General features: G+C 48.0%; 1 protein-coding gene across 2 annotated transcripts in view; it reads right to left on the minus strand.

The window, feature by feature from the left end:
- Nucleotides 1–378: 378 nt before the first annotated feature.
- The window catches only part of Nos1ap (nitric oxide synthase 1 (neuronal) adaptor protein), a 274383-nt gene continuing 259058 nt past the window's right edge, over nt 379–15703 (minus strand). The window contains exons 7-10 of one of the 2 annotated variants that reach the window (NR_154593.1): nt 14053–14219; nt 8823–12609; nt 5334–5499; nt 379–3802 (exon numbers count right to left, since the gene is read on the minus strand). Coding sequence is in view for 1 of the 2 variants with exons in the window: in NM_001109985.2 (NP_001103455.1) it covers nt 3384–3802; nt 5334–5499; nt 12430–12609; nt 14053–14219 (932 nt within the window). In the remaining variant the exon portion in view is untranslated. The remainder of the gene's footprint in view (nt 3803–5333; nt 5500–8822; nt 12610–14052; nt 14220–15703) is intronic. The other variant, NM_001109985.2, reaches the window with a different exon arrangement.

Here is a 15703-nt window from a genome sequence, read left to right on the forward strand (position 1 = left end):
AATTAGTTGTTGCGAGACACGGAACATTCTCCTGAGGATATACCATGATTTCTAAGACAGAAAGTCACTCTAAGCCGTGTCCCAGCCCAGAGCCTCCTGCTGCAGATACAGGGCGCTTCCTGCATGCCAGCCCCATGCTCCAGACAGGATTTTCTATCCTTGGCTGGATCTGTAGACCAGGCTGGCTTTGAATTCACAGAGATCCACCTGCCCCTGCCTATTGACTGCTAGGATTAAAGGTGTGCACCACCACTGCCCAGTGTGAATTCTTTCTATCTTGTGTCCCAGAGCTGATGATACCTGGCTTAGGAAGTGGATACAAGGAAGGGGGACAGAAGAAACAGGTTAAATAGAAGAAGTAAGCAGAGACAATGGGAAAGCTTTTAGAAATCAGAAAGGTTTATTTAGCAAAAGCCACTAACTAGTGACACCATCCAAGGGTAAGTGCACTTACAGCAACAGAACCGTTTCCCAGAGAGCTGACCCAACAGTTAATGACAAAACAGTTTTAGGAAGCAGAAGGCTAGGGTAGGTGGGAGGGAGGAGAGGGGAGAGCAGTCAAGCAAAGAGTAAATCAAGGAACACAATCCGTAAACAAGGTCAGCTGAGAGCGAGGCTCAGAAAGGTTCTTACAGACAGCATCAGTAGAAGCAGGAATGTAAGGAATACGGTTTCCAGTTCCCATGTGCAGTCCATCCTGGGCAGAGATCTGTCCTGCCTCTGCAATTGCGAAGCCTTGTATGCCCGAGAGCTTTCTTGCACCTGGGGCGGGCACCACTAAGGAACCCCTTGGTGTCCATGTGTCCTCCACATAGGGCAGAGCAGAAGGATGAAAAGGAGGAAGGCAGGGTTGAGTTAGCAGAGCAAGAAGCAAGGAAGGATGCTGCTGCGGGGAATCAGGTCTGTGACATTTCCTGTCTTGTTCATTGGCCTAAATGGAGGGTCGGTGGCTGGTGACCCCACAAGGCCCCTACATCTTTTCTTGGTTTCTCATCTCCACATACCAAATGTGTCCAGATTTGGGTCTTACTGGGGAGGATGTGGCACATGAATGAATTCTCCAGGGATGTCTTTAATCAGGGAAAGGGGAAGGTCAAAAAAGACAGAAACCAAGGGCAAACAAAGTCTTACATGAGTCTTGAGTCGGCATCTATCCATCCATTAGCCATTTCTCCAGTTCTCCCATCTCTTCATTCCTTCCTTCTCCTTTACAGAGTTTTAAAAGCCATCATCTTGCCCACATACTCTCTTCACTGTATCCTACAAAGCCCTTTCCACCCACAGTCCACACACTTCCACTTGTTTCTGATTTTACTCTCAGCCCCCACTCACAGGAAGTAGACCTCGAGGAAACAGACATCCCACTCTCTCTGATACACAAAAGCCTACATCTGAAGGTCCTAGACTCAAGGAACCCTGGATTGGGATTGAGTAAATTCAGCTCAGCCTGTCTTGAATCCCCGCCATCTGCCCCCTTCAGTTTTGTGGACCTCACACTGGGAATTCTCCCTTCCTTGTGTATCAGGACCTCCTTCCAATGGTTAATTAGAAAACTAACAGAATTCTACCTTGTCAATAAAATCAGGGTGGGAAAAGGATACAACCCTACCATTTATCTGAACACCCTGGAGAATCTTTCTAGTCACTTCTCAGATGTCCAAAAGTATGTCCACACCACACACACACACACACACACACACACACACACACACAGTCACCCCATTCTATTACTATATACACACACACTTCATTCTATTACTACACATACACACACAGACACACAGACACAGACACAGACACACACACACACACACACACCCGCTCCATTCTATTACTATCAACATCCCCATGCACTAGGGAGTGATAGTATAAAGCTGTGTTAATTTCCTTTAACTCTACTGCCTGTTTCGTTTAAAAGAGACCCCACTGTGGCTATAAAAAGGGCCATGTTTGCATTTTGATACATTTCGAAGCAAAGCTTGGGCTGAAGAACTCCATCCTTCCTTACAGTCCCTTTGATAACACTGCACTCTGGCCTACGGCTTGTAGGATGAACAGGGCCTCCTCCCCACATCATATGACTTGGAACGGGTATCAGTGTTCTCTTCAGAGGTTGAAATAACTATTAAGCAGTTAAGGTCTTACAGGGGGAAAGGAACTTTTCTTGTGGACCTAGCCAGCCAACTATTGAGTGGAGACCCCCTAGGCAAGACCTAGATGGTAAGAGATTAAGGTTGCACTTTTAACACCTGTGCTCAAGGCACACACCTGCAGAGAGCTAGGCTGGGGTGGCACAGCTGTGGTCCCTGATCTGATCTAAGTGGCAGTGATTCTGAAGGGTAGACAGCCTCAGCTATCAGCTTACATCCATTTCTTTCTCTCTTTTTTCTTTCTTTTTTTTTTTTTCAGTAAAAACCGACCACTACTGCCCAGTGGAGGGGACAGGTAGAAAGCTAAGGCAGGGGGTTCTGGGTCTATGAGACTTACACAAAGGCATAGTACTGCCAAAGCTTAGGCAGGCACAGCCCCCGAGGCAGGAAAAGGGATAATAGGATAGCTCTTAGACTCATTTATATGAGCTGGGTTGCAGGCAGGAGATAGGTCGGGGCAGGGTTTCCAAACTGAAGAATCAAACCTACATGAGCTGCAGCAATCTCATAAGCACCCCTAGGCTAACCCTTCCCTAGGCTTTCCCAGCAGGGTCTTCAATCCTATTAACACCCCCAGCGTCCTCAGAAGCAACACCCAACACCCAGCTAGAGTCAATTCCTAGTTTTTTCACTGTGACTTGTGACTCCGGTCACCTCCATGCTCACTGAATGGCAGAGCTCACTTTCCCAGCAGCCCTGGGAATTGTCCAACGTCTACGATCTCAGCCAGGGCCTGGGGAAGGGATTCTCCTACAGTGGAAGGGAGGGTTAGGCAACTTGTAGCATCCTGATATCCAAAAAGCTAAGTACCTGAGAAGGTACCAATGGCTTCCTTTTATGGTCTGCACCACAGAGACAGGAGAGCGTAGGTCACTGAGACGTGGAGGACAGATTGGGTAGAACCTGACGATAGCGGTGGCAGCAACGGGCCTTCCAGAACTGTGGTTCTGAAGATGGACCATCCCAAGGCCCTGGGTTCTGGAAAGCCCTGCTTCCACCCCATTCAGACATTAGCAGAAGACAGGTGCTGATTCCTGTCTCTAAGAATCCAATTTCTTCCCCCCCATTTACCTTCCAAAGCAAAATCCCAACCCTCTTCTGAAACCCTACACTCTCCACCCTGGGTGTTGTTCTCAGCAGCGCTTTCCCCTGGGCATCCCCAGCCAGGGACAGGCAGACTTGACCCCCCACTTGGCACCATGCTACCACCTTCACCAGCTCCTCGCCCTGCACCTACACGGCGATCTCATCATCCAAACTGTCACCCAACTCCTGCCGCTGTAAGACATTGAGCAGGCGTGGCAGCTCTTCCTGTGACCATGAGTCACGCTCCTCGCTTTCGTCTGTGTTGGACTCATACTCAGAGGCGATGCCCGACTCTCGGAACTTGATGAGCTCCAGGCCACCTAGGAGCGGCTCACCCTGTGCCATCATCGGCTGGGTATCCTCAGGTGGGAGGAAGCGAAAGCACTCCAGCTTCACCAAGCAGTCATGCCTACCTAAAGGGCTGCCCGCTGGGTGGGCAAAGTCAGCCAAGCCAGCGCCCAGCAGTGGTGAGTGTAGGTCCTCTGGCTTAGGGGTGGTGGATTCACAGAGCACAGGCAGGGCACCTGAACGGAAGGTGATCTCCAGCAAGCTGTCCTGGGAGCCCACTGCAGGCAAATGAAAGGCAAGGAGAGGTAGGGTTAGGCAAGGCTTCAAATGTGAACTCATCTATTAACCCCTGGTTCTGATAACTTCCATTCCTGAAAGGGTCCTCCCCTGACTGGCTCTGTAGCATTGCTGAGAGTTTTATAGATTAGTCTAGTGCTCTTTCTCTTCCACCCCAGCAGTGTCAGATGTACCTGGCTATAGAAGAGCAGGTTTCAGAGAGTTGGGGAGGCTACCAAATACTCTGTAGTGGATTTGTGATAGGGGATGGGGGTGTGTGTTCCAACCCAGCCACATTCCAAGTAAGGGCTAACACTGGAACCTTGTGAGAGAGGAATGGCTTACACACTGTGGCTCCCAGCTATACCGATGCTCAGCCCTGTCTCTGACTACTGCTGAGGAACCCCAATGGGCTGTACTGTGTAATAGCTAAGGGGGGTAGCTTGAGGGAACTCCTAGTATAGTTAGAAAAGCATTAGATTTTCAATGACTAAGTGTGAATCTAGGCTTCACTCACTGTTTGCTACCTGTGTGGCTCTGAGCTACTTATTAAACCTCCCTGAGTGTGTTTCCTCAGTTGTGCAAGGGGGCATAAAAGCATCTAGCACTAAAGAGAATAAACAAGCTTACACATTAAAAACCTACTATCACGGGCTGGAGAGATGGCTCAGTGGTTAAGAGCACTGACTGTTCTTCCAAAGGTCCCGAGTTCAAATCCCAGCAACCACATGGTGGCTCACAACCATCTGTAATGAGATCTGACACCTTCTTCTGGAGTGTCTGAAGACAGCTACAGCATACTTACCCATAATAAATAAATAAATCTTTAAAAAAAAACTACGATCACAATTATGTTTGTAATAGCTGATCAACAGGGAATTGTCTGACCACAGTCAAGATAGACTTTATGCATACCTAGAACCACCCATAAGTAAGTTTATGACGAAGGCCTGCACCTAGACTGCCTATTGCTTCCCAGTTCAACTTGGAGGTACCTGGTATACAGGCAGCAAAGAATCTCAGACCAGAGACTATAGTCTAGTTACTGTCACTCTGGTTATAATTACTCAGCTACCTTATCGATTAAATGGATATATATTTCTCTGTGACACAAAACAGTGAGTGGACTTTATAGTGTGGAGAATCAACTCTGGAGGACTTTGTATGTCCCACAACATGATGCCCCATATGGACTCAGTATATGTTCATTGGGAAATCTCTCTAAGGAAGAAATGGGCTTGTTTGGAATATAGAGTGGCTAAGTTCCCTTCCAGGAGAGAGCAGATGAATGTGGTTGCCATCTCCCAGGGGCCTTCAAGTTTGAGTAGTTGATAGAAGGCAGCCAAGATGTACTCTGGTTCTGCAGGTCTATAACTCATGAGGAGATGTGAAGACTAATAACAGTGTTGACTAGGTTCTGTTGAAATACAGGCACCATCAAAGCTCCGAGCAAAGCATCCCAGGGTTCATGGAAATGACTTGTTTTATGAAGCTTGGACAGCGGTACCAAGGCTGGATGGGACCCCGGCTTACTGGTGTTCTGTCCTGACAGCTTCAGCTCCAGCTCCTGCACCTGCTTGACCAGCAGAGAGATGTGCTGGAGCATGTCTTTGTTCTGCAGCAGGAGCTGGTGCACTCGTGCCTGGGCCTCCAGCCGCGCCGCAGCCTCAGCAGCCAACTGATCCTTCAGTAAGTGTACCTGGAGAGAAGAGGAGGCAGGGAGACAGAGAGGAGAAGGGACAAAGAAAAGAGAGGGACATTAATACAAATGACAGTTGCCAATGGATGGCCAGGATCAGAGATACCCCTTTCCACATTCAATACGAAAGGAAGAAACCCTGCATGGAAAATGGGCACTTGGTCTTGTAATATTGGAAAAATAGCCAAGAGAAGACAGGTCAACGGCCCTGTGGACCTCTCTATAAGCATTAAGGACCATGATGTCCCTCAGGCACCTCTCTGAGTCCCATGCGAAGTGCAAGATATAGTGAAGACATCCTCACTTCCTGCAATGTCCCTGTGGATAAACTATCCTCCATTTCTATCTTAAGAACCCATCTAGGCCCAACACAGCATACTTTTCTAACTAACTTCATTTTGAGACAGGGGCTCTTGATATATAGCCCTGGCTGGCCTGCTACTGGCTACACAGACCAGGCTGGCCTTGAACTTGCAGCCCTCGTCTTGTTTCTACCTCCTTGGTGCTAGGATTCCAGACGTATGGTATCACACCCAGTTTTACCTACAATCCTTTCAAAAAAACAAAAGTTGCTGAGTATGGTGGATACACGCTGTAATCCTAGTCCTTGGGAAACAGGACAATTTTGAGGTCAGTCTAGTCTACATAGCAACTTCCGTGCCAGTCAGAAATACCTAACAAGACCCTGTCTCAAATCAATTAAAACGCAAACATTAATATATTAGCTAAACCATCATAACATCTCCCCAACACCTGCCACACATAATCTTTATAATCGTTCCTTCCAGTTTCCTGAACATCAATGCAATAAGGCACAGGAAGTACAACTCTACTGCTATCAGTGAGCTGGTTATATTAAAGCTTGTCTTCTTATGTCTGGGTACTAGCCTCTCTGTCTTCCTATCCTCTTCTTATTCCCAATAGACCCTTATAGATAGAGCCTTAATTCCTTCTCTGAAAGGGTTAAATGCTTATTGAGTGACTTACAGAAGTGCTCTTCTGAAAACCATATGAAGGCCGAGATTATTATTATAGTCAGCACCTCATTTATTCATATCCTTGTGGAACAGGGGCCAGCCCCAGCATACTCAACCCCATTCCTGGTGCATTTCACCTTGAAGGTGAAAATCAGTGGGAGGAGAGGGATTAAATTATACTCTAGCTTTTAAAAAAAAAATAGGCAAAAGGTCAGTGCTCACACAAACATGATTCTTGCGCTCGCAAGTGGACCAGCAGGATTTTAGAAGGCTCTGGAGAAAGGGAATGGATAAGTTCGATCACCTGGAACCAAGTCTATAGGGAAGATGGTTTTCCTGGACCTAAACCATGGTGTTGACAAGAACCGGAGTTTGTGGGATGTGGGCTGGAGGAGAAAGCCGGATGAGGGGAAGCATCGCTGGCTCCTTTTCAGGCAAAAATGCTCTTGATTTCTCAAAAGCAGTAAGCTGTAAAACCTCAGTTTGCTGAGGCTGATCAAGGCATGTATAAGTCTCCACATCTGCCTTTTTGGGACATAGTACTAAGAAAATTACATTCGGGTACGGTGGGTGCTTCCTTCTCTGTCCAGTTCTTAAGCCCTGACCTTGCAGTTGGCTCTGCTTTGAACTGAGCAGAGTCACTAATGAGATTTACTGCCACTTTCCATTAGTGGATCCTCAAGGTTGGGCTCATCCCTCCCCAGGGAGAAGATGCCCAATGAATCTAAAGAAAATTTGTCCTCTATAAAGGACTGCTGAGGACAGAGTTCTTGTCCTGATCAGGGTGCCAACCCCTGACTTTGCTCTATCTTATTCACAGGAGGGATGTGAGGAGGGGTGAGACCAGGGAAAGATATGTCAGTAACATGCAGCCTGGGTTTCTGATGCTGGGTGATTGTGAAATCTGGAGCTTCCTTGGAAACTGAGACATAGAGAAATTTCACCCAGGAGTCCCCTGAATCCTGTTTGAATCTAAGAAACAGGGAAAGGGTTGTGGGAAACCCCTACCTGTACCCTCCACCCCAAGAAGGCAAGCTTAAAACTCTACTTGCCCCTACTGTTACTTACATGAAATAAGAGTACCTTTGAAAGGAATCTACCACCTATGGATTAGATCTCTCACTTCTACTTATGTTGGAATCAAATAGAAATGTAAGACAGAAATATGGAACATGGCTGCACACCATTAATTAGCATCTGTTATGAGCTACCTACACACCTGCTATACACCCTTGGGTACCAGCATCCCAACAGAATGGAACTAGCAGCTGGGGTGTTGGAGTCTTTCCTTCTGAGACAACTACAGGCAATTTTCTCTGGGCCTCAGCTGCCCCATCTGTCAATGGAGAGGGCTGGCTAGGGGCTATTTGATCCTGTATTCAGATAGACAGTCATAAACACTAGTGGCCACTTGCTAAAGGGTCACTAAGAAAAATCCTCAGATCCCCATAGTGACATCTGAGAATCAGGGAGGAGAAGGAGAAAAAAGTTGTTCCTTCTTGCAGGAGTTGGGTGAGATGCTTCTTTGACGGGTGTCCAAGTTCCAGGGGTGGAGCGCCATCAACACCCGAGAGACTACCCTCCAATACTGTGCTTCTGGTAAAACCCATTGACATTAAGTGCCGTGAACAAACACCCCCGAGTATAAGTGCCTCTCGGCCCCGATTACATAAGGATTTTACCTCGGCAAGCGCAGAGCCGGATCACTGCAAATGTTTTTAGGCTCCATAAGCACAGAAAGAACACACTGCTGTCACTGCCCAAGCCAGCACTAATGAACCACCTGCTTCTGCAGTCACCAGAAGTGGCATCAGGCCTGAGGATCAGAGCCCTGAGCTGCAGAACTAACCCCAGGCCAAGTAAGGACAACGCAGCTTAGACTTCTTCAAGCACTGAAGCAGAGTTTATATGGAGTTGGAATATCAAAATCAGGTAGTGTTAGCTTCACCCTTGGTTTGGGCTCTGTTTCTCAACGTATGACAGGAACAGAAGGTACCATCTTATCTGCCCTCCCTGACCCCAATCATAGACAAAGAATTTAACATCTTTTCCCAAAACTGTCTACAATACTTTGAACATTGACTATTCTACTCAGACCAAGCTGGTGGTGGCACAGACACAGCAATGTGGCACCAAGTCACATGCAGTGTTGGTGTCTTGCTCTGTACCCCAATCCTAGAACAACATGTATAACACCAACCCTAATCCCTCCATCTCTGCACCGCTCCCCAAACTCCGACACTCACCCTCAACCCACCCACCTGGCCACCACCTCAGACCACTGTCCCACTCACTCACTCACTCACTCACTCACTCACTCACTCACTCACTCTCCGGCCTACTTGCCTGGACTCCAGCTCCTCCATCAGAAGTGAGGGCAGGGCCAGGCTGAAGTTAGGGAGTGGGGGGCACATGGAAATGGCAGTGGAGATAACCAGAGCAATTTGCGCACCTGCCCCCGCCCCCTTCACCATACCAGACGGAAGCAGAGGCAGGCAGCGCTGTCTCAGCATGCATATACCAGGGACTTGGGCAGGGCTGGGGACTGGGAGAAGCCACAAGGACAGATGCTATGTGGAGGGCCTGGGTGGGGGCACAAAGCATTTCAGCACTGTTGCTCTAACTACAGCACACACACAGGACCACAAAGCACAAAGCATAAATAACAAATTACTTGTTCCTGAATAAGCACAAGTAGCAACAGGTAGAGGAGCTCTTTAAATAGCAACAATGAGCTTTGCTATTGTTATTATTTTATTCCCCCCCCCAAGAGCTAGGCTAGGGCTTGGCAAATGATGAACAGATCTGGCCCACTTAACAGCTGTCACTCACACACAATCCTGGAGCCAGGCAGGCCCAGCATGCAGCTATGCAGGCACCAGGTACCATTCAAGGTGTGGTTATATGTTCACCCACACCCTTGAACTTCTGGGCCACTGTAAAAGCAGAAAAGCTAATGCAGCCAGGCAAGGCTCATGCTGGGCTGGGAGAGCTGCAGAGGGACTGGGGTAAGTCAGTATTTACACACTCAAGAATGACCCGGAAGTACTTAGGAGTTGGGTAACACTGTCTTTGACCTATGAGTGTAAGACCAAGGAAGGCATGTTCAAGATCAGCTCTGAAAGAATGGAGGTGAGGCTGGAAGAGGTCTTTGGAGGCCTTAGAAAAAGTCACGACATCAAAAAGAACTAAATATGGGTCTAAAGACAGCAGCCAAATCAGACCAGTGCATGAGAACAAACGCACTGGGGGCATAAAGAATGCAACAAGCGACTTCAAGAGCACACATAGCTGCATGAAACTGGGGCTTTACCCTTAGATTTTAAACTGAGAAGTATTGCACAGAGGCTTGGAAGCTCTGAGAAACAGAAACTATGTTCTTACCCTAAACACTGAGATGACATACTTACTGAATTCTGGGGACTACTGAGAGTCCAATGAAAGACAGAGACCCTGCAGTTTGCCAGCAGTAGTCTGACAGAACAAGTAAAAGCTGACTTTTCTTCATCAGAAACTAATCTGTCCTGCGGAAGAACCAAGCATGCTAGAGTTGGTCTGTTGCAGGTGTGTAAACAAGGCCAGCATGACCTGTCATCAACTGACCTGCATATCTTATGTAACTGATTTTATCCATGGATAGAGATAATAACAGAAAGGCCTTGGATCAGATCCTACAGAGTAAGAGAGATTGAAGAAGCTGGGTTAGGAACTCATCTGCAGGACCAAGGAGCCAAGGGTCATCTGAGAGGTCCGATTGTTCCCTACTGTGTCCCTAGCAGTACAGAAGATGCAGGTAGAAGGGAGGTGGTCAAGGACAGCAGAGGACTATGGTTGAGAAGCCATCAATGACCTTAAGTCTAGTTTGAAAGATTCTGGAAGCCTGCCACTTTCCTCAAAGTCACTGTGTCAATACAGGGCATCGATGCCCTATAGTGACCTTTCATCACATCACTGATTGAGCTGAGAGTCCAGCAGCTCAATGCCAACGATAGCCAACAGACTCTGAGTTAATGAGAGGCTTGGGCTGACCAACCCGGTAACATACTTGCAGCTTTGGTGCTTGTGAAATGAATCTGGAACACTATACTGCACTCTTCCCTTAGACTCACTGTCTTCCAGGAGAGAGGCGATTAGGCAGTAGGGCAGGGACATGGATGTTTTATTAAGACAGATACTTCCTATGCCAGAAAACCACTCTTGGGTTTTGTCCCGACTGCAGCAGACCTGTGGTAAGTTGTGAATCTGACTGACTGTAGGCTGAGTGATTCCTTCCACTGCCACAACACTGTGTGCAGATTAGACACTTGCAACCGGGTTCCCTTTAGCACTTAGCTGAGCTGACTTCCATTTCAGATGTTCTCTGATAATAAAACATCATGAATATGCATCAGATCTACTCTTAGATAAATAATAATTACTTGGGGATTGATAGGCTGAAAGAGAATTGCTTGGATAATGGATAAGTATTCAATGGGAAACTTGGGGAACTGCTGAGCCTTGGAATGGGCCAGGGCTGAAATGCTCAGGCCTTCTTCCTGTCATCCTGCACCCTGAGGAGGAGAGTCTCAGACTGTCATTCTGTCATCAGCCAGAGATAGATTCTTTCATTTGACAAAGAATGATATTTATTTCCCCCAACATAAGAAGGCATTAGTGACATCCTCTTTCTCTGTCATTGTTCTGGATACACCTGTAAATCCTCCCACCTGGCGCGCATATCCTCTGGTTTCCCACCCCCACCCCACCTCTGAGGTTCTATCTAGTACCTTGGAGCAGCATCCCACTGATTCCAAGTCTCCTGAAATGTGGAACAAAGTGACCCACAAGGCTGGTGCCTCGGGTACAGTCAGCAAAGGCAAGATGACAAGAGAGCTCTTTAAAGCCACACCCTTGCTGATTTGATTAAGGATAGGCTGCCGGATGCTTCCTGAAAGTGTACAGAGGAAAGGAACACTCTGCCATCGGGCTTCGCTTCACTCCGGAGTCAGGAGAAGAGGAGGCAGAACACACAAGAAGGCTGGTGCATACATTGGCCTTCCCAGATAACTTTCCAACTATCCTCCCTTCCTGACCACCTTCAGCTATCCATATAATCCCTGACCCTGCCTGGAACTCAAGCATGTTTCTTCACCATCCCTGACTTGCCCATAATAGAGAGAAGGCTCAGCCTACTGGTCTCCAAGGAAGCATGAATTACCAGTGTCCTCCATAGAAGTCAAACTCAAGGATTCCTCTGAAAACAAGCAAGGGTGATCAGCCCAATCTCCCACAAAGCAGCTATATTCCAACCCGACTTCAGGGCACAGACTCCATCTGGATGCTAAGAGGTAGCCAGTTCTTCTCAAATGGCTCGGATCATCTACCTAAATTCCTAAAAGTCCATTGCTATTATAATGAATTCCTAATCAAGTACTGTCTGGAATAAGTGGACCACTAATGGAGTCTTGAGTACCCATTATGGTCAAGAGTGTTTGGGATGCCAGAGTAGCAAGTCTGTGCAAGGATGCTGGGCACAGATTCATACTTTGAGCCGTTTTGAGAGTAGTATCATAGCCACACCTGTCCTAACTCCAAGGGCACCCCTTCCCACCCCAAACAAGGAAACAAGGCAGGAAAGGGAGGGAGGGCCTGTGTACATCTTTTTTCCTTGGTAAGATCAAGTCATTATCCAACAACATCAGCCAAGCCAGCCAAGCCTAATTCAGAGCGAGGGATACATGGGGAACCAATGTGTTTCATTTTGTTTTGTTTTTTTTTTCCATTTTAACCGCAGTCCCCATCTGTCCCCCCTCCCCTTTGACTTCCCGGAACCCCAACAAGCAATGAACCCATAGCATGAGCAGTTTCCTTAGAGCTCCCTAAGTTTTAAACCTGCCCTGAGCCCCTCGCTAGGGAAGGTGCGTCAAGCCCATGAGAGTGGAGCCTGTGAAGAAGGGAGGAGGCTGAGGAGAACCTGGGCCACAGCCACTTGTGTCTGTTGTTGCTGCTGCTGGAGGAGCTGCTGGAGGAGCTGCATCTGGTGGTGAGTGGACAGGGGCGTCCCCGTGCCCAAGCCTGGCGGCTTCGAGGAAGAGGAAGGGAGCAGCATTCGAGGGGAGGCTGTCAGCATGGGCTCCTGAGGGTGGGGTGAGACCTGGGAAGAGAAGAACATGGCTCAGAGGCAGAAGCTACCGTTGAGGTCCCACTCTCACTGTAATAACAGTCATGGTGGGTCCATGGGCAGAGCAAAACCCATACACTGAAGATGCTCCGTCTAGAATGACAGAAGAATAGCTCCTCAGAGGAAATGCTGGCACACCTGCGCTTGGACCACACAGTCAGAAAGGTTCATACTTTGGTAACACTTGCTGCTACGGTAGGAGACAGGCAGCTGGTAAAATATTTCTTAGTCCTTATTTCCAATTATATACCTTGAACTGGGGTTCTAGCTTTAGAATCTATGTCTGTATACATGGCTACCTATCATGCTGCTACAAGAACAAGAGGGAGATAGCCCCAGTTCTTTCCTGTGCTGTCCTGTGCTTCCTCTTCCAGGGTCAGATGTTCCTCCCTCTCCCATCTCTTTCTACAGTGAGGTAAGAACATTTAGATATCACAACAAAGGACCCAGGGGGACCTCTGTGAGTTAGGTGACCACAGCTGCTGTCTCTCTCTCCTGATGGACACTTTCACCCAGACAGTTCCTATAAGTCAGAGTTCAATGTGAGGGAGGTATGTCCTGTTTCTGGTGGCTCTGCTGATCTTCAGACACATAGGAAAAAGGCACCCGGGACAAAGGCCTATTGCCACTTGAGGCTACGTAATGAGGCATCAGAGGAAACAGGAGGCACCGCACACCAAGCTACACAGGTGTTTCCTCATGAGCTGGCCTGATGGAGGATGGCCTGGGAACCCCAGGGTCATGCCACCGGTAAGGAACTTTCCCTTTGGCTTTTATTTTTCTTAGTCTAATTGTCTTCAGGTTTGAATTTAGTCTCAAGGCTCTTGGGGTTTGTTTCCCTGGTTATATGAGAAGCCCCCTTAGGATTTAGTCATCCCATCTGTGGAATGCCGGGCTTGGGGGTGAGGAGGACTGCCTCCATGTGGTTTCTAACATGCAGTGAGCCAGTTTCCAGACTCAACAGAGCTGTTATGCAAGGGTTTTGAAGACACACAACCAGTAGACAAGGTGAGAGCACTCAAACAGCCTGGGTGTTTGTTTGTTCGTTTGTTTGTTTGTTTTCACTAAGTCACGTGATTACCTATATCACTTTGATCTTCCGGATGAGCCCTGCACATATACAAAATGCTGATGTGTAGGGAAAAAGGCAATAGAACATTGATGAGAGTCCCCAGGTGGGCAACACACCTCAGAAATGAACTCCACAGCACTCTCTCTTGTATCAGTGGCTGCTGAGTTCGAGCAGGTCAGACCCCTCTAGGAGGTAATGAATATGCTCGCACACTGCCATGGAGTGACAGAGCACCTCACTCTGAGGCTGCCACAGCAGGAACTGTGAGACAACTGAGGGCCCAGAGCCACCACTATCACCCAGCTTGCTCTCAGGCACCCGGACCACACATGAAGATCACCTACCGTTGAGTCTATGTGGGAGCCTCCATCCTTCCCTACGGCATCCAGATCAGTCACACCTCGGCTGAATTCCAGAATGTCATTCCCAGGGAGTGGGACCTCCACGGCGTCAATGTCTGTCTCCTCTGCAGCGGCTGTGGAGACCCTCTCAGCTCCCGTGAGCTGCCGGCCTGTGGGGATAACAGGGAAGGGAACCACAACATATGGAACAACCGTACCTCTTTAATGTGTTAGTTCTCAGTCACTCAAGCTCAGGCATGCCATGGGCTGACATGTCACACACCCTTCCGTTCGAGGTACACGAATACACCTTTTCAACCCAGTGTGCTATGTCTCTTCAGTATCATCCTAAAGTCCAGAAACAAATGAACATTCCTCAAGCTGGATGCCTGGTACATTTCTCTCAGCAAGATGTAAAGATTCTAGAAGAAAAGGGTTGCTATCTCTACTGCATCCCAGCTCAGGCCTCAGCTTCCACGGTCCACAGAGACTATCTCCTTACCCTATATTTGGGATTTCGTTTGCCACCATATTTTCCTGTTTTGAGATGGGGGCTTCACTCTGCAGCCCAAGATATCCCAGAACACACTCGCTAGCCAAGGCTAGCCTCCAACCTATGCCCTTCTTCCTTTTTCTGCCTCCTGAGTACTGGGATTACAGGCATGGGCCCTCTAGGTTCATCACTGTTGCCTTCAAATACAATTCCCTAATAGTTTTCAGGGACCAAGCAGCAGTCAGAACATAGAGCAGGCAGGCTGGTGACAGCAGGGTGCAGAGAGTATGAAATCCCTAATGTTGGAGCTAGCCCAGACAACCAGGTGTGAGGCATGTATCTACCATGCAGAACAATGTGTAAGTGCTCTGACAGGAAAGGCTTCCCTGATGCAAGGGTTACAGCTCTGATAGGAAAGGTATCTTGACAGTCATGAATCAAGGAATACCACAAAGTGACAATGTACAACAAACCTCACATATGAGGTGTATTGGAAGAGACACAAGATGGTGGCTGCCTCTGCCAAGGTGAGAAGCCATAGAAAACTGAGCAGGAGGCAGGCTTTATATAGGTTTTCTTGAAGTGGAGTTTTACAGGGTGGTCACTGGAGAGGTTGAAATCCAAGCCCAGGGATTGGTGGAATTTCATGCTCAGGGATGTGAAAGTGTTCTTATACCCAACAAAGTGGCTGTAAATCCTTCCTATGCAAATGTGCCCAGTGGTCTGGGGAAATAAGCCTGGTATTTACAAGTCAATAGCATGCTTGGTTTTCCTCTGGGAACTGAGGGGATGCCCCCCTCCCCATGAGGGGCACAAAGGCAGTTGGTCCTGACTACAGCCTGCTAGGGCACCAATTCTGATCTCCTTGGAAAACTAGCAGACATGGATCCCAGGGCTAACCAGGGCTAAGCATGTGGATGGAGAGCTAGAGAAAGATTCAGCCCATGGACAGAAATCTGCCATGAGCACAGGTATGTCTGAAAAGAACCCAGGGACCACATCCAGGAGAAACTTTAGTACTTAACGGGGAGGTAGAAGGGTCTGTAGGGGATGCTGAAAACAGATCGTAGAGACAAGGGGGAAAGAACGGAAACACTAATCTAAAAACGAAGTTGGACAGACAGAAATAGAGACTACAATGGCAGTTCCCACGGGTGAAGG

The sequence above is a fragment of the Mus musculus genome, chromosome 1 (genome assembly GCF_000001635.26).
Source record: "Mus musculus strain C57BL/6J chromosome 1, GRCm38.p6 C57BL/6J".
NCBI classification, from domain to species: domain Eukaryota; kingdom Metazoa; phylum Chordata; class Mammalia; order Rodentia; family Muridae; genus Mus; species Mus musculus.